The 18,904-nt window shown below is 46.3% G+C and overlaps 1 protein-coding gene across 2 annotated transcripts in view; it reads right to left on the bottom strand.

Moving 5' to 3' along the window:
• The window catches only part of GPM6B (glycoprotein M6B), a 128,585-nt gene extending 122,169 nt beyond the window's left edge, over positions 1-6,416 (bottom strand). Inside the window, exon 1 of one of the 2 annotated variants that reach the window (XM_088481155.1) lies at positions 6,260-6,416. In XM_088481155.1, coding sequence (XP_088337281.1) covers positions 6,260-6,263 — 4 coding nt within the window. In that variant the 5' untranslated portion in view covers positions 6,264-6,416. The remainder of the gene's footprint in view (positions 1-6,259) is intronic. The other variant, XM_088481158.1, reaches the window with a different exon arrangement.
• Between the last annotated feature and the right edge of the window lie 12,488 nt (positions 6,417-18,904).

Raw genomic sequence — 18,904 nt, 5'->3', positions numbered from 1 at the left:
TTCCAGCTCACTACTGTAGCTAGGTTCCGCCTGGCTTTGTCCTCAAAGCGGTGATGGATGGTATCACGGGAATACCGCTTAGACTCAGATTCTCCACATAGAAATAGGAGTCAGGCAGGTGATTAGGTTGAGTAACGTCCCATGAGGTCCCAATACTCACAGATTTGGCTGATGGGGTTACATAGTCTCTTTCACTATAGAGGACAATATAGGGCAGCAATGCGTTTCATCCAAACCTTTGGACTTTTTCAAGCTGTGTAGAGTGTATATGTTCACCCTGTTTTTGTATGGGTGCCCTCCAGGTACTGCAGGTTACTTCCACAAGCCAAAGACTTACTGGCAGTTGAACTGAAAAAATTAACGGGGGTGTGTATGTGTGGTGTCCAAACTCAGAAGTATAGTAACTAATTATTTCATTAATTCTCTCCCATCCGCCAATAAGTGTAGTTTTGAATCCAAGCAGCTCCCTACCATCCAAGGAGGTTCCATTCTCTATAGGCTGAGTAACACATTTAGCAAATCTAGTTCTTCTAAATAACTGTCGATTTGGAAGAACCTCCTTTGGGGTCCCAGATCAATGGGCTACTGACATTTGAAGCACTACCACAACAAAAAGTTGAGTACCAGTGCCCTAGATAAAGCATGTACCAACTGAGCACACTATCAATTTAAAAAACAGTGACTGAGTGAGATGTACCAAGAAAAAAAAAAAAATAATGTGGTAAACCCCCCAAAAATGCAGTTTGAGGGTTTTACCGCATTCCCCATATGTACTAGGCACCAGGATGTGATCCATTCCAGTGCTTCGCCCCAGTGGGTAACGCCTTCTTCAGGTGGAGTTACCCATTAGAAGCCTATAGGCTTCTTTACATGATGCTCCCCCCCTCAGCAACCCACCTCCATGTGTCTCTTCAGCAGCCTCTGGCCTCCCCCTGAGTGCCATCAGCAGGTGTGGATTTGGGGCCGGATGCCAGCTAATTACAGCTGGCACACTGGCAAACTGAAGCAGACATGGACAGGCAGTTCCAGTGCTCCAATCAGAGTTCACGGACCGTCAGCCAATGAGGAGCCACCACTGCTGATTGACTGCCGGTCCGCAAGCTCTGATTGCCTTGTGACCAGCGTCGCTGTCTGTCCATGACTGCCTGCCAGTGTGTCAGCTGTGATCAGCTGGCGGGCCGGCACCAAATCAACATCGCTGACAGCCGAGCTTCCCTCCACGGCCCTGACTGAACCCGGACCACCTTGTGTGCTTGACTGGGTGCAGGGGGAGCGGCGGGCCACAGAGGCAGCACGTGCATTATAGCAGCCGCACCCCTTGTACCCACGATACTTACGTCACTGTTTGCATGCATGTTAGCAAACAGTGGGGTCCTCTTCAGGATCAATGGAATAGGGGTTATAGGCGATGACAATGTAAACAAATAATGGCTGCAGGTGTACTTCAGGGTCCAGTTTTCAACCCAGGTATCCCAGATAGTTTTAAAAACCAGTGGTCAAGACCATCGCAACCATCGGGGCTTGTGACGAGACTCTGAGGTTGGGTCTCGGCAACTGCAAGCCCCAGGGAGCTTCCTGCTCTGATCGAGTAGGAAGCTCCCCACTGACATCACTGCTGATATCAGTGCGGCCGCCCACAAAAAGGCAAGCGTTCCGTTAGGGTAGATGGGGCGCCTACCCTATATGAACAGTCTCTCCCTGCTTTTCTCCAGTGCCAGTAGACATAATACCAGCTCTTCTCTCATCTTTATAAATATTGTGCCCAAGGAACTAATCAGATTAATGCTGTTATCTAGTACATTCTGAAGAATGGCAGCAAGTCCTCTAATTTTACATTTTGGAAACTTTAATAAAACTACCACAAAGGGGTCTATTCAGCAATAGTGACGATGTTGCCCAGAATATTATCGGGCAACAGTGTTACGATTTTCTATCAATTACAAATATTTATGGCTGCTATTCAGCAATATTTTCTGCAGGGACAGTGGTTGGGGTAACACGCTGTCCATGCGATGTTACAGAAGGTATTGTTGTCGGTTTCCGAAAACAATACCTTCTGTTACTGCTACTGTGCATGCACAGTCATGCGCTTCAGAACAGTCTCCGTCCCTGCTTTGAGGTGACCGCCGACGGGTAAGTGCATCTCCAGCCTGTCCAAAGTGATTGACATGTGTATACAGGCTTTATATTAGCCTGTATACATGTATATTTATGTGCTTTTATATTTAACATTTATATAAAAATTTTAAAAATAATAGCACATAAATATACATGTATACAGGCTACTAAAAAGGCTGTGTACACGTCAATCAATTTCGTCAGGTTTAACAGGCTCTAGAGTGACTTACCTGTCGGTCGGTCACTGCAAATCAGGGACGGAGACTGGGCGGTGTTAAAAGATGCTTCAGGGACTTATGGGAAAATTTCCCTCTGTCTCTACAGTTTTGGGGAATTTAATGTAATTTCTTCATAGAACGCCATTCTGAGATGGCGTTATATAAAGTAAGGATTTTTTTTTTAGCAATTTAACAAAAAGCAGTAAGGCACTGTAGAGAGCAATGGCTGATCCCTACAGTGTGGTACTCTGCCAGGTAGGAATTAATGGAGACGATAATTGCATCCATATTGTCTCCATTATCTCATTGATGAATAGGAGATTTACATTAAAAAAAAAAAATACGGAAATGATGATTTCCGCATTTTTTATGTAAAAAATATAATTGGTGAATAAACCCCATACGGTCCTATCTTTACTGTATGGAGACTCCCAATGCCCGTTGGTTGTGAAACTATCAAAATGATAATCTATTACTGTTTTCAGTATTAAGCACCCAAAATAAATAAATGTTGGCTTTAGTGAAATTAACCAACCACACATCAAATAGATATCTTGGATTTCCGCTCTAAAACTACAGGTTCAGTTTAGTTCCACTTTAAACTCCAGCTGTTTTCATTAAGACAAAACCAAATTGTTAGAAAAGTCAACATGTGGAAAAGTACTTGATTTTATTTAATATGGAATATTTATTCACCTCCCTGAGACACGCAATGGTTCACAAATAATGTTCCATGAAGATTCGTTTCAATTTGAGTGGTAAAGAAGACTGGTTTGCAAAACTTGAATGTCTTGATGCAACCAAAGAAGCTGCTAATTCTCTGACAAGTTTTATTTTGATTGAATAGATTCCTAAGCTCTGTTTGGGATGTAGTCATATTGCCGACAGAAGGAATGCCGGGCGTCATTATACCGACGCCCGGCAATATGCTGATGCCGATATCCCGAATGTGAACAGGATACAGACGTCGGCATCTCAAAGCGCTGGAATCCCAATCTTACGGACACGTAAGTAACTGCTCTGTCCCCAGGGAGGGGGGGGGGGGTAGGTTTAGTCGCCCCCGGGGGTCGATTAGGGTTAGGCACCCCTGGGGAGGGTTAGGGTTAGGCACCACTGGCGGGAGGTTAGGGTGCGGGAAGGGGGGGGGTAGATTAGAGTTAGGCACCCCCTGGGGAAGTTAGTGTTAGGCACCACCAAGGGAGGGTTAGGGTACTTACCTACCGCTGTAGGGATTCTGCACCAGGCGGCCTTTGAGTGTCTCGAGTGTCAGGATTTCAGCCGGCGGCATATCATACCAATTCCCTCTGCTTACCTCTATCCTTATTGCATGCATGCCACAATGTTCCTGGAACAGGTTGGTAACAGCAAACCTTTGTAGTCTCTACCTACCTACACCTCCAGGAACACATTCCTTTTTTAGCAATTACATATTGTTACAGTGAAAACAATGGACCTAATGTACAGAGCACACAGTATGCACATCTCGTTTTGCACCAGTAAGGCTAAATGGTTTCTCCTACGCATATCGATTACGATGGTCTTCTCTGTGCAGGAGATGCCTTCAGAGTCTAATGCACCTAGGTTTATAGGGAGGAAGGAAAAGCCACAAAGATACTGTACAAAACTGGCAACACATCAAATTCCAATCGCCTAACACTTTATAAGGGATGGGTATGAGATGCTGGCGCTCGGGATCATGGTGGTCAAAATCCCGACGCTGGCATACCGACAGGGTTAGGATGCCGACACCTGTCGGTTGGTATCCTAACCCTCCCCCTCTCCCTACCCTAACCCTCCCTGGTGCCTGAACCTAACCTCCCGCACCCTAAACCTCCCCTACTTAGTGCTTAACCTTCCCCCCAACCTCGATACTTACCTTTGGGATTCCGGTGCCAGTATTCTGAGCGCCAGGATATTGAACGTATTCCCTTTATAATCACGCCATTCATTACATTAAGATTTAATGGTTTTCTTCTAATATAATGCTCAAGTTTTGTCTCATTTATGGCTAACAGTGATCAGAGTGAGGGGAAACTTTATGTGCCTATATTAAAGGACATTTTGGCATGTTTGAAGTTCACTTGCATGATAGAATATCTTCTCAACCAAAGTGAAAATTAAAGGTGCAAAAAGAGATAACATTAGAAGCATCCCAAAGCTGAAGCAAAATGTAATTGTATTGGCTGAGGGAAAATGGCTGTGTGCCCTTCAACAAAGTAAATACACCCTTAAAATTACAATCTCTCCACTTCTGTTCCCAATTCAATAATTCACTGCACAAAATGAAAAACTATGCAAAAGTAGGCAAATGCCACCATCTTGCTTGGTAAACCCATACATTTTGGTTAAAATCTAGATGCCCCACTGCAAACTGAGGTGGACAATGACACCAGAGAGGATTTTGTTATAACAGACAAGCAATAAGGCTAAATTTGTACATAAACTGAGATGCAGCTATATACTGTACCATAAAAGAAGTGCGACAACTCTACATTACCCACACATCAGGTGTCCGGATTCCAGCATATTGACCGCATCCCCACTTAAGACATTACTTTTAAAAATTTCATGACAACTGACGAATTAGAAATATCTCGATTGACAAATTCAGATCAAGGGGTATATTTACTAAGCTGTGGATTTTGAAAACCCTTGTATTTTGCGGATTTAGGGGCCTATGCATCAAAGCTTGATGAGAGATAAAATTGTGAGATATAAGTCACCAACCAATCAGCTTCTAACTTAGATTTTATAGGCTGTGTTTGAAAAATGACAGTTAGGAGCTGATTGGTTAATACTTTTCCCTCTCACAATTTTATCTCTCATCAAGCTTTGATACATAGGCCCCTTTATCTGCCACATTCAAAAGAGCAATAATATGTAATACAAAACAAGCCTGATTTTGCATTTATTACTGCCCTTTTAAATATGGCAGGCAAAATCTACAAAAAAACGTGGGTTTTGAAGATCCATTGTAAATATACCCCTAAACCTGGTAATATAATAGATAGATTGGAATGCAGAAGGGGTGAGCATCAGGCAATTACTTCTCTTTTTCTGTTTGTGTGAAATGACTGATTGCTTGATGGGTGACCTATGTGAAACATTGCTAAACATAACTACCAACGTGCAAACGGTTTATTGGATTTGCACTTGTCAGCAAGTATAACACATCACCTCAACACAGCATCTTTAATTACCTCTCCCCAAAGCGACAACTCAATTCTGTGTAAACCTTGCCACAAAGGGGTCACACCAGGGCCCAATGAATGTGTTAAGCACCCGTCAGGAACCTGCTGTGCACAGATATTCCCAAAGAGTATTTAAATCACTGCAAAGAAACCACTTGCAGCAGATATGCAGAATGGACCAGAATCATGGACAATTATACAAAACTAAATATTTGGATTTTGTTTTACACAAATGCTTAGAAGGAAGGCAGGACAACTAGTTTTCAAATTAAACTATTATTGTGTTTTATACCCCACACACTAAAAGCTGGCATGTGGATTTTAGAAGAGAACACAGACAACCACTATAAATGTCTGTGCTGCTAAATATTATTTCATTAGACATTAAAGCAAAGCACTCAGTCACTCCTGCTGTGTATATGATCACTGACTGCTATGACAGGCTGTGTAATTCTAGTTTTAGCCGAGCTCTCGTTTATTATAAATAATTCCAACAAGAGGATAGTTTATCTCACGCACTAATACTGCACTGATTTGTAAAACCTCATCTTAATTCTCGATGCGCTGTCAGTAAGGTCTGACATCCTGCCCAACTCAAATTAGCATCCTTATTATAGACTTATTAATTCAAACAAATGAAAGTTTGCAAAGTTTGGAGCTAGCTCCCAATCAGCACTAACAGTGTGCAGCATGGCTGGGAGGAGAAAGGAGAACATTCCTCGGGTTACTTACCCATGATTTCGCCTCTGCTGAGCCCTGTCCTCTGTCCTCTAACCCCCTGCTCTGCTCTGTGTGAGAGTCGGTGTGCTCTGCAGCGCCTCTTGCTCTCACTTCATTGGGACTGTAGTAGCGTGAGCCGCCTGGCACCTCTGCAGCGCCGAGAAGGGAGGAGGGGGCGGTGACGTCATGATCCACAGCTGCGGGGCGGAGCCTGGCGCGGGTAGCCGGGGTGTGACGTCACCGGAGCCACAGACAGTTTTGGATCTTATTCCTGTGACAAAACACTGTGTATGATCACACACCCACCTACCATAATAACAGGAGGCGTAGTGTACATACAGTAGTAATACCAGGTGACTGAGGAGATGTGATAGATCTTCTTATTGCAGGGTCCCTCACACGTTCTATTGTCGGCTGTCCACTTACAGAGTAGCTGTGGTAAATCTTTACTAGCCTTGGTGGTATTAGTACAGAGGATGAAGCAGTCTTTATGGAAGCAGCTTTATTGCAGTATCTTTTTTCCATGGAAGAGAATAGGGATTCCAGCATAAGTATCCATTCAGAATGTCGACATCCACAAATGTACATTATTTAGTTAGTCTTAAGGTGCCCACACACGTAGCGACATTTTACACGATTTGGCCGATTTCGACGAATCGGGAAAAAAAGTACAAATCGTGAGTTTATACTCACGAGCACGATGCCGATGCGCGTCCCCGCTCGTCGTATATCGCATCTTCTGATCTGCCGTGCTGTAGGGCAGATTAGCCAACCATGAACCCGATGGACGCCGATCGTGAGGGTTTTTTTCCTCACGATGAATCGTACGATTCATCACACAATGCAGAATTTGACTGACAGAAGCCTGGACTCGCCCCATCGCCATCTTGTGCAGCATCGTGTATGGAGCAAGCCAGTCGCACTTTGGGAGCCTGCACACTGGATATTTGTTTTGTTGGATATTTGGTGAGTATTTGTACAGTTTGCAACCACACTGACCACCAATATGTGCTCCCCACTGCCCACCAATGTATGCCCCCAGGCAATAATGCATGACCCAGCCACCGCCCGCCGTATTGAGGCTGGCGGTGACTGGGTCATGCATTAAGCTCCCCCACTGCCCACCAATGTGTGCCCCCAGGCAATAAATGCATGACCCAGCCACCGCCCGCCGTATTGAGGCGGGTGGTGGCTGGGTCATGCATTAAGCTCCCCCACTGCCCACCAATGTGTGCCCCCAGGCAATAAATGCATGACCCAGCCACCGGCCGCCGTATTGAGGCGGGCGGTGGCTGGGTCATGCATTAAGCTCCCCCACTGCCCACCAATGTGTGCCCCCAGGCAATAAATGCATGACCCAGCCACCGCCCGCCGTATTGAGGCCGGCGGTGCCTGGGTCATGCATTAAGCTCCCCCACTGCCCACCAATGTGTGTAATACCTCAAATAAATAAACACGTTTTTTACAAAAAAACACCATACATTACATTTAAAAACACATTATTTCAAGCTGGGGGTCTTCTACCTTTCGGTCTCCAGCTGTTGTGGAACTACAGATCCCAGGATGACCTGCCACCCACCTTTGAAACTGTTTTTAGGGCATCCTGGGATCTGTAGTTCTACCACAACGACAGGCCCAAAGGTGGAAAACCCATACTGTCAAAGAAAAACATTATATTACCAAGCAATAAACACATAACATTCCTGTAAAAGAAAACATGATTAGGATACCATAACAAACCTTTAAAAACCTGTAAAAAAGAAAATATTAAAACATTAAAAATTGAACTATAACAACATTACATTTTACAAAACTATATACACAAATATTTAAATGTCCTTTTTTTTCTTATTCATAGATAATGTCCATGGATTCAGAACGTGAATTCGTTACAGGATTCATTGAAATTCTGCACTCGAAAGACTGTCTGTGGAAGATCAGTTCTTGGAAGTACCACAATAAGTCGCAGAAGTTGGCCGCACTCGAGGAACTGTTGGTGTATACAAAAAAATACATATCTGATGCAGACCTGAAAACTGTACGGCAAAAGATACAAAATCTCAGGACAGTATACATCAAAGAAAAAAAGAAGGTGGATGACTCCAAAAAATCAGGAGCGGCTACAGATGAAATATATACTCCTGCGCTGTGGTACTACCAATTGATGTCATTCATCAGTGAACAAGAGCCTCAAAGGGAATCAATCACAGTATATATATACACAGTATATATATATACACACACACACACAAACACACAGTATATACACACACACAGTACATATACATATATATATATTGTGACACAGTCAGGTTAGGGGGTCCCTCTCCTGGGTAGAGGACTCCTTCCTTACACACACAGCAGCTGGGAAACAGTACGCCAGACTGGATTCGAGTACAAGCTGGTCGGCGCCAGTCTTTATTGTACAATGTCAGAAATAACATAAAGAAAACAAAACACAAATCCTAGCCCTGTCGGGGCACTAACTTCACAGGTGGTTCCCTCACTACCAGAACCTGGCAGGGCCTAATGTCCTCACCAGCAACAAAGGCACAGCACAACACTCACAGTTAGGTTTTCAAGTGTCTCTGAGCAAACTCCCTGTCTGCTCTCCCAGGTGAGACACTCAGCCCTAAACACACTAGGCTTATATTGGCCACTCTCAGGTGGAAACCCTAACAAGCCTGTTACCAGGCTGCGAGAACCAAAACCTTGAGTGGCCGTGGGTGGAGCCCTCCCTCTCCTCTCACCCACAACCCCCAGGTCCCAAACCGGCTTTTCAAAAAGCCGAGACTCAAGCCTGCTACACTGTAGACTTTCTCCTGGGGGTTTAAAACACATAAGACAGGAATCTGGGACAAATGTACCTGCCACAGACCACTTTACCAGTGATCCTATCACATATCCCCTCCTTTGTTTCGACCTGTGGGGCGGAACAACTGAAGCCTCCAAACAATGAACGCGTGACAACGCGTCTGCATTAGCCAGCTGGCTTCCTGGCCTGTGTTCCACTGCAAATTTAAAAGTTTGTAACGCCAAGAACCATCTCGTAATTCTCGCATTACTGTCCTTATTTTCGGACATCCACTTCAAAGGGGCATGGTCAGTGGTCAATTTGAACTTTCTTCCAAACAAGTAGTACCTGAGTGCCTCTAACGCCCACTTTATGGCCAACGCCTTCTTCTCCACTGTGGCATCGGGTAGGCATTGAATTTTGAAACACTGTTCGACTTTCGGAAGTCATTGCAGAAACGCACACTCCCATCGGGCTTTGGAATCAACACAATGGGACTTGACCATTCACTATGTGATACTTCAATAACCCCTAACTCTAGCATATTTTTAATTTCTTTTGACACCGATTCTCTTTGTGCTACTGGTAACCTATAGGGCTTTAGATTAACTTTAACCCCTGGGTCAGTGATTATGTCATGTTTAATGACCAAGGTTTTCCCAGGTACGTCAGAGAACAGCACCCTATTTCTGATCAGAAACTCCTTGACCTCTTGTTGTTGAATTGCCGACAGGGTTTTTGCCACTGTCACTTCGGGAACTAAGGGCCCTGGATTTACTGGAGGGGCTCGGACGGCCGACAGTACCGTTCTATCTTTCCAGGGCTTTAACAGATTTATATGGTATATCTGTTCCGGCTTTCTTTCCCCGGCTGGTAAACTTTGTAATTGACCTGTCCCACTCTTTCTAAGATTTCAAAGGGCCCTTGCCATTTAGCCAAAAGTTTATTTTCCACAGTGGGAACCAACACTAAGACTCTGTCCCCAGGAGCAAAGCTGCGTAACCGAGCATTGCGGTTGTATACCCTCTGCTGTGCCTGTTGAGCCTGTTCCACAACATCTTCCCCCCTCTTAGTCACCTGATATAACAAATCCTGACACATTGCCATGTGGGGACAGGACAAAGGACTATCAGGGTCTACGGGTTTACCATCAACTACTTTTACATTCTCCCTGGCTTTTACCAAAGTAGGGTTATTCAACTGCTCCACGGCAAAGACCTCTCTTCTGACCTCTAAATCAGGCAGACGATCAACTGGCCCAACAACACTTCCCACCTCAATGGGAGGTACATCAGTTGGCGGGCCACCGTCACGCTCAGCATTCTCTAGTTCGCCAACCATAGTAGAAAAAGGGAATAACTCTGACTCAGAAGAAACTCCCTCCTCCACTACATCGACAACCTTCTCAAATGGATCGGGGTTGTTCACTTCTGGAACAAAACGGCTTTCCCACAACTTCCAGAAGTGAGCAAAGTCTTTCCCCAATATTGCATCGTACATCAGACCAGGCACCAAACCCACAGAAACTATAGCAGAACCACATGGTGTCTCGATGTTCACCTCGGCAGTAACATAATATCGAGTATCCCCATGTATGCAGGTCACACCAACAGTTTTCCCCTTACGCCTCAAGGGGTTCACCAGCTCAGCTATCATAAGTGTCACCAAGCTACCAGAGTCTAACAGTGCCTCTACTCGGTTGCCATCTACAGTGAGTACACACATGTGCTTATCAGTCTCAGCCTGCCGGTCAGCCGTACAGGCTATCTGTGCAAAGAAAGACCCCCTGCGGTAGACATGAGCAGTATCACATTGCATAGGTTCAGTTGTAAGTGAACAATTAGCGGCAATATGGCCGAAGCCACCACATTGGAAACACTGAGTCATATTAATGTCTAGTCGTTTACGGGGCAAGAACCTTCCTGGCCTAGCAGGCCTGTCTCCAGGTTCTACACCCTCAGTCTTAGGTACATTCCACCGCCCAGCACCCTTCTCCCCTGGAACAGTCTTACCAGTGTCTGTGGGAGTTCGCCGGTGCGCCATCGGGGCTTGGTGGGGCATACTCATCAGCTTCTCAGCCGCCACGTACCTCTCCACCAGCTCGACCAACTGGTCCGTGGACTTAGGGTCTGCATGGCTCACCCACTTGCGCAGAGTCGCAGGTAATGATCGCAGGTACCGGTCCATCACGACCCTTTCCACGATCTGTGGTCCCGTCAGCGTCTCGGGCTGTAGCCATTTTGAGGACAGATGGACGAGGTCATGCATCTGTGAACGTGGAGGCTTGTCCATATGGAACTCCCAGCAGTGGACCCGTTGGGCACGAACAAAGGAGGTGACTCCCAAGCGAGTTAGGATCTCCTGTTTTAGTTTTTTATAGTCCTTGGCATCAGCCAGGCATAAGTCGAAATATGCCTTTTGTGGCTCCCCAGACAAAAAAGGTGCCACCAGACTTGCCCACTGCTCCTTGGGCCAACTCTCCCTTTCGGCCGTTCTTTCAAATGCGGAGAGATAGGCCTCCACATCATCGCCCAAAGTCATCTTTTGGAGGAAGTGACTGGCTCGTATGGAGTGAGTGGGGGTGGGAGGGCCAGTAGTAACCTCTCTGGGCCGGGCGACCAGGTGCTGTACCACCTCTCTTATGGCCTGGCTGTTTTCCGCTAAGGCCTGGCGGGTTTCCTCAATGGCGACCTGTTGAAGTCTGTTAGTCTCCTGCTGAGCTGCTGTAGCTTGGAGCAAGGAATTAATAATGTCCTCCATTTTGTCCTGGGGTGTAGGTTGGAAGCTGAACCTTGCCTCTCTGAGCATTGGCTGATGCCTCCTCTATGGGACTCCAAGGACACAGTGTTATTTCCACACTTACAAATTGGGTGTCTGTCCCTTTAATTTTTAAACTGAAAATTTTCCTCTTGCTGCAACTTCAGTGTGTGTGAATGCCCGCATTCTCCACCATATTGTGACACAGTCAGGTTAGGGGGTCCCTCTCCTGGGTAGAGGACTCCTTCCTTACACACACAGCAGCTGGGAAACAGTACGCCAGACTGGATTCGAGTACAAGCTGGTCGGCGCCAGTCTTTATTGTACAATGTCAGAAATAACATAAAGAAAACAAAACACAAATCCTAGCCCTGTCGGGGCACTAACTTCACAGGTGGTTCCCTCACTACCAGAACCTGGCAGGGCCTAATGCCCTCACCAGCAACAAAGGCACAGCACAACACTCACAGTTAGGTTTTCAAGTGTCTCTGAGCAAACTCCCTGTCTGCTCTCCCAGGTGAGACACTCAGCCCTAAACACACTAGGCTTATATTGGCCACTCTCAGGTGGAAACCCTAACAAGCCTGTTACCAGGCTGCGAGAACCAAAACCTGGAGTGGCCGTGGGTGGAGCCCTCCCTCTCCTCTCACCCACAACCCCCAGGTCCCAAACCGGCTTTTCAAAAAGCCGAGACTCAAGCCTGCTACACTGCAGACTTTCTCCTGGGGGTTTAAAACACATAAGACAGGAATCTGGGACAAATGTACCTGCCACAGACCACTTTACCAGTGATCCTATCACAATATATATACACACACACGAAAATATATCCGGCACTCAAAAAAGCACGGATAATACCCTGTTGCCCTCCACAATTAGTGCAAGCATACACCACACATATCATCCCCTCTGACGGCGGCACTCAGGGATTTTTGAAAAAAAGACGACAGCCATCATTAGGTCTAGACCTAATGATGGCTGTGTTGTCTTTTTTGTCGTCTAAGTTGTCTTGTGTCGTCTAAGTTTGGCCATAGGCCATACTTAGATTGATAATCTAGCAGATGGTGCATCTAATGGTAATGTCTAAATACAAAAGTGGGTGTCTCACTCCTTGCACATTCGGACGCACGGCTGTGCACCATGCAAGGGGTTGGTAGCAGTTGCGATTGCGTCCAACTTAGAATCAGAATGAGGGAGTATCCCATTCCCTCAGCAGAGCCCGCCCCCATCAGGGCTGCTTTCAAAAATTTCCCGGGATGGTTTTCAATCCCAATCCGCCCCTGTATCTATCTATCTATCTATCTATCTATCTATCTATCTATCTCTATGCTGATACATTCATGTTTGCAGAGGGAGAGGAGAGAGGGAATCCTGAGGTACTTATAGCTAAATTCTATGAGATTTGTCTCCCTGTAAAAAATTTAATTATAGGCAGACAAACATTCAATACAGCGTTCCAGGACCCTGCTGAATGTATTCAGTCATATGCTGTAAAGCTGAAATTGTTAACATTAATGTGCGGTTATGATGTAGTTACTGATGAGCTTATAATACACAAATAAGAACCTGCGCTCACTTTGATGGGTTTGTGAGTATAATTGGCGGCTAGCAGCGGTAACAGTCGAGATGATCCTATCTCGTGGAGGTATATATAAATAAAAAATAATGACTGCGCTTAGCCTAAATTAGTTGACATAAATATAAGAAAAAAGAGAAACTTTAAACTTCTGTACAATCAGGATTTTACTTGATGTTAATATATATCGATGGATATGAACTAATACACATGCCCACTATGTCTGATCTGTGTAATAACAAAATACCAGAATAGCCACTCTTGCTGGCCAGGGTAGATATTTAAACTGGAAGATTTCAGATGAATTAGTCTTTTAGACCTCTCAATAAGTGCCTATACTGGTAGATGATTAGATATGTATAGTACTACGTCCTTGTTACCACCACTGGCGTCACAAGGGGGGTGTGGGACGAACCGGGTAACACCATCCGAGGGGGTGACACCAAAATAGCAGAGCTGCTCTGCTATTTTGGTGTCACCCCCTCGGATGGTGTCACCGAGCTGCCACACTGCAGTGAGAGGCTGTTGGCTGTCCAGCAGCTGCTGCGCTGAGCCGGGCTAACTCAGCGGAGCAGCATGTCAGCTACTGGGCAGCCCCTAGCCTCTCCCCTGGCCGTTGAGTGGACGGGGGAGGTGACATGCGGTCACGCCCCCAACAGTATAAACCATGAGTGAGCGCAGCTTTATGTGACAAAGCCATGCTCCCTTCCACCCGCGGGCATGCCTCCGACGCGTAAGAACAAGCACCCCAGATCGACTACCGCATCGGGTGCAAGTAAGGTAAGTGACGCCACTGGTTACCACCTACCTCCAAAGTTGATAAGGAGTGGTAATGGTTGATAAGGTATCACTGGTAGATAATGCTTATGTCTTCCTTAATGTCTATAGAGAACTGCAGTGTCCCGCTGGTCAAATAGGTGCTAAAACAATAGATACCCGGGAGGAGATCTTCCCGGGGATGGAGTACGGCAATACAGCTGACTGGCAGGGGCAGCTCAGAGACTGAGCATCTTACCTCTGGGTGCAAGTGACGGTAGTGTGCCTGAATGACAGGCTCCGTACCCGCAGTGCGCTCCAGAAGGGGCAGCTAGTTGTCTGGGGAGGGGTTGTTACAGTATAAGCCCCAGAAAGGAGCCGATTACCATACACCCCCTCCTGTACAAGACTTACCTCCCTTGCTGCAGTCAGGATGCCACTCCTTCCCCTTGCCGGCTTGTTCCCCTGAAAGCGTCTTCCCTTCCTTGTCGATGGACTTACGGCTTATGTTGCGTCACTTGCGGTGAGCTCCGATAAAAGATAATGTTTGATACAACTGTTCTTTAAGGTCTTTTTAGGATGTGCTGTGATGTAAATCTCCAGCGCGTAGTGACTAATAGCCTAAATTAGTTGATATACTCTGAAGAATGCTAAGTGCAGTAATTATTTTTTATTTACTGATGAGCTTATACAGGACAGACAAGTCTGTGGCAAATGTAACAACACACGCAAGCAGGGGTGGAACTATGGGAGACAATGGAGGTGCCAGAACTGAAGGGGCACCTCCTCCATTTCCTACAAAATATTTACCCCACTTAGGGCTGTAAATGTGTACCCGGAGTGTACAGTCACGGCTGGCAAATTTATGTGTCACCTATTCCTGGCACCTGAGAAGCTACCATAACCATATAGTAGTGGAGGGCTCTGTGTCAGACAATCAGCTGCCACTTCCGTCTATCTATAGCCTGTCCCCGCTCATTGGTGTTGTTGCTCCTCAGCAGCTTCTTATGCCAGTGTGACACGTCCGGCACCTCCACTCACCCACAACTTCCCTTCCCACTTCTCCCTGGCAGCAACCCTAGCCGCAGACCCATGCAGCAGTCCCGGTGCCCCCCCCAATCACAACCCTTTCCCACTCCTCCCAGGAGGCAGCTCTAGCCGCGGACCTGCGCGGTGGCCCAGAGAATAAGTGCGGCTGCAGATCTTTCAGGAGCTGGAAGTCAACAAAGATGTGCTAGATGGAGCTGCAAATAAGAGGGCATGGGAGGTGGGGGCCTAGGGCACCAGCGACTGAGTCTGGTGGCAGATCTTTGATGGAGCTACTTCCCGGCATGTGAAGCATTTGGAGGTATAATGGGCATTTTTGTGATTTGTAGTCCCACCACAGTGGCAGTCTTACAGTATCTTGATTCAAACTCAGTCTCTTGAAAGTTCCCAGATCAGGTGGTTTTCCTCTCCTCCATCAGGGGTATCAGGAGGGCTCCCCACCCCACATCAGGTGGCTTTCGCCTCCTTCAGGATGACTCTGAGCATCATTGCACTATACAGGTCACTAGCTTATCTGTGACTAACGCATAGCTGTATATACAGTGCTCCTAATTACCCCCAGAGCTGTATCTGAGGTCGCTCTTCATAGGAACATACATTACATTCCTCAGTGCAGTCCCCATCTTTATAATAGACAATGTTGCAATGGTATCCCTTATCTTATGTCTCTGGTATACGATGGGAGAGCTTTATACCATTGCATGTGTATCAGGCACATTAACTGAAGAGGATCTGTACACAACCCTAATGCAAACCCTTCACTTCTCCTTCAGCGCTACTGTGCATGCGTGGTCTGAGTGGAGAGTGCCAGGGAGGGATGCTATGTATCCCTCTTCTGGTACTTTTTGAGATCACTAGCCACAGCAGCTAACGCCACCTTGAGATAGCGTTAGCTACCAGGGCCAGTCTCCGTAATGCAGACACATTCGGGGGATTTTATAAATTTCCAGATATCTCCCGAAAAAGGGTGTTTTTGGGGGATATCCTGCTAATTTACGTTAATAAATAGGCCTAATAGAAACAAATTCAGATATTATATATTAGTGCTTTTGTGCGCGTGGATGGGTAGATAGATAGATATGCACCATATTTATATTCCCTTTTGGGGGGGGGCACCAAATTATAACTTGCCTCCGGAAATCTGGGAAGAACTTACGACAGTGCACGTATGCACATGTTCCGGGTAAAGGGACTAACTATAGAAACCACTATTCATATATGCAGGTTGCAATTCAACAAAAATAGTACATGAATTTAGAAAAGGATGCTAAGTACAGCCACACAACGTGTAAAATGTGGCTACCATTAGGGAGAGGCTTCTACACACGGGGAGGAGGGAGAGTGAGAGGTTGCCACATGCAGAGCTAATGGAGGGAGAGGTTGTCATACAGTGAGGGGAGACAGTGAGAAAGGCTGGTGGGGGCGGTAGGCTGAACACCTGACAGGAAATCCATCGAATAACAAAATTGACAGAAAACCGATGGGTATGTTGCCCTGTACTGAGCACTCATCCTCAAGATGATCATGGTGACAGCACAAAACTCCCTGCCTGCTCTCCCAGGTGAGACACTCAGCCCTAAACACACTAGGCTTATATTGGCCACTCTCAGGTGGAAACCCTAACAAGCCTGTTACCAGGCTGCGAGAACCAAAACCTGGAGTGGCCGTGGGTGGAGCCCTCCCTCTCCTCTCACCCACAACCCCCAGGTCCCAAACCGGCTTTTCAAAAAGCCGAGACTCAAGCCTGCTACACTGCAGACTTTCTCCTGGGGATTTAAAACACATAAGACAGGAATCTGGGATAAATGTCCCTGTCACAGACCACTTTACCAGTGATCCTATCACATATCCCCTCCTTTGTTTCGACCTATGGGGCGGAACAACTGAAGCCCCCAAACAATGAACGCGTGACAACGCGTCTGCTTTAGACAACAGGCCCCCTGGCCTGTGTTCCACTGAAAATTTAAAAGTTTGTAACACCAAGAAACATCTCGTAATTCTCGCATTACTGTCCTTATTTTCGGACATCCACTTCAAAGGGGCATGGTCAGTGATCAATTTGAACTTTCTTCCAACCAAGTAGTACCTGAGAGCCTCTAATGCCCACTTTATGGCCAACGCCTCCTTCTCCATTGTGGCATCGGGTAGGCATCGAATTTTGAAACACTGTTCAACTTTCGGAAGTCATTGCAGAAACGCACACTCCCGTCGGGCTTTGGAATCAACACAATGGGACTTGACCATTCACTATGTGATTCTTCAATAACCCCTAACTCTAGCATATTTTTAATTTCTTTCGACACCGATTCTCTTTGTGCTACTGGTAACCTATAGGGCTTTAGATTAACTTTAACCCCTGGGTCAGTGATGATGTCATGTTTAACGACCGAGGTTTTCCCAGGTACGTCAGAGAACAGCACCCTATTTCTGATCAGAAACTCCTTGACCTCTTGTTGAATTGCCGACAGGGTTTTTGCCACTGTCACTTCGGGAACTAAGGGCCCTGGATTTACTGGAGGGGCACGGACGCCAACAGTACCGTTCTATCTTTCCAGGGCTTTAACAGATTTATATGGTATATCTGTTCCGGCTTTCTTTTCCCCGGCTGGTAAACTTTGCAATTGACCTGTCCCACTCTTTCTAAGATTTCAAAGGGCCCTTGCCATTTAGCCAAAAGTTTATTTTCCACAGTGGGAACCAACACTAACACTCTGTCCCCAGGAGCAAAGCTGCGTAACCGAGCATTGCGGTTGTATACCCTCTGCTGTGCCTGTTGAGCCTGTTCCAGGTGCTCTCTCACTATCGGCACCTCTATAATAGGCAATGGAACTAGTGGACCCTTAAAATGTGGTCTGGGAGCATGATACTGACACTCAGGGCAGGATGCGCAAAAGTCAGATACCTCTTTATGAAGCCCGGGCCAGAAAAACCTCTGCATTATTCGCTCAGTGGTTTTCCCTACCCCTAGATGGCCTGCCGTTATATGACCATGGGCCAGATCCAACACTGTTCTTCTGTAGGCTTTGGGAACTATTAGTTGTTCCACAACATCTTCCCCCTTCTTAGTCACCTGATATAACAAATCCTGACACATTGCCATATGGGGATAGGACAAAGGACTATCAGGATCTATGGGTTTACCATCAACTACTTTTACATTCTCCCTGGCCTTTACCAAAGTAGGGTCATTCAACTGCTCCACGGCAAAGACCTCTCTTCTGACCTCTAAATCAGGCAGACGATCAACTGGCCCAACAACACTTCCCACCTCAATGGGAGGCACATCAGTTAGCGGGCCACCGTCACGCTCCGCATTCTCTAGTTTGCCAATCATAGTAGAAAAAGGGAATAACTCTGACTCAGAAGAAACTCCCTTCTCCACTACATCGACAACCTTCTCAAATGGATCGGGGTTGTTCACTTCTGGAACAAAACGGCTTCCCCACAACTTCCAGAAGTGAGCAAAGTCTCTCCCCAATATTGCATCGTACATCAGACCAGGCACCAAACCCACAGAAACTATAGCAGAGCCACATGGTGTCTCGATGTTCACCTCGGCAGTAACATAATATCGAGTATCCCCATGTATGCAGGTCACACCAACAGTTTTCCCCTTATGCCTCAAGGGGTTCACCAGCTCAGCTTTCATCAGTGTCACCAAGCTACCAGAGTCTAACAGTGCCTCTACTCGGTTGCCATCTACAGTGAGTACACACATGTGCTTATC

Source organism: Taudactylus pleione, unplaced genomic scaffold (assembly GCF_031769625.1).
Source record: "Taudactylus pleione unplaced genomic scaffold, aTauple2 ptg000265l, whole genome shotgun sequence".
NCBI classification, from domain to species: domain Eukaryota; kingdom Metazoa; phylum Chordata; class Amphibia; order Anura; family Myobatrachidae; genus Taudactylus; species Taudactylus pleione.
This window is presented reverse-complemented; position numbering and strand designations above follow the sequence as displayed.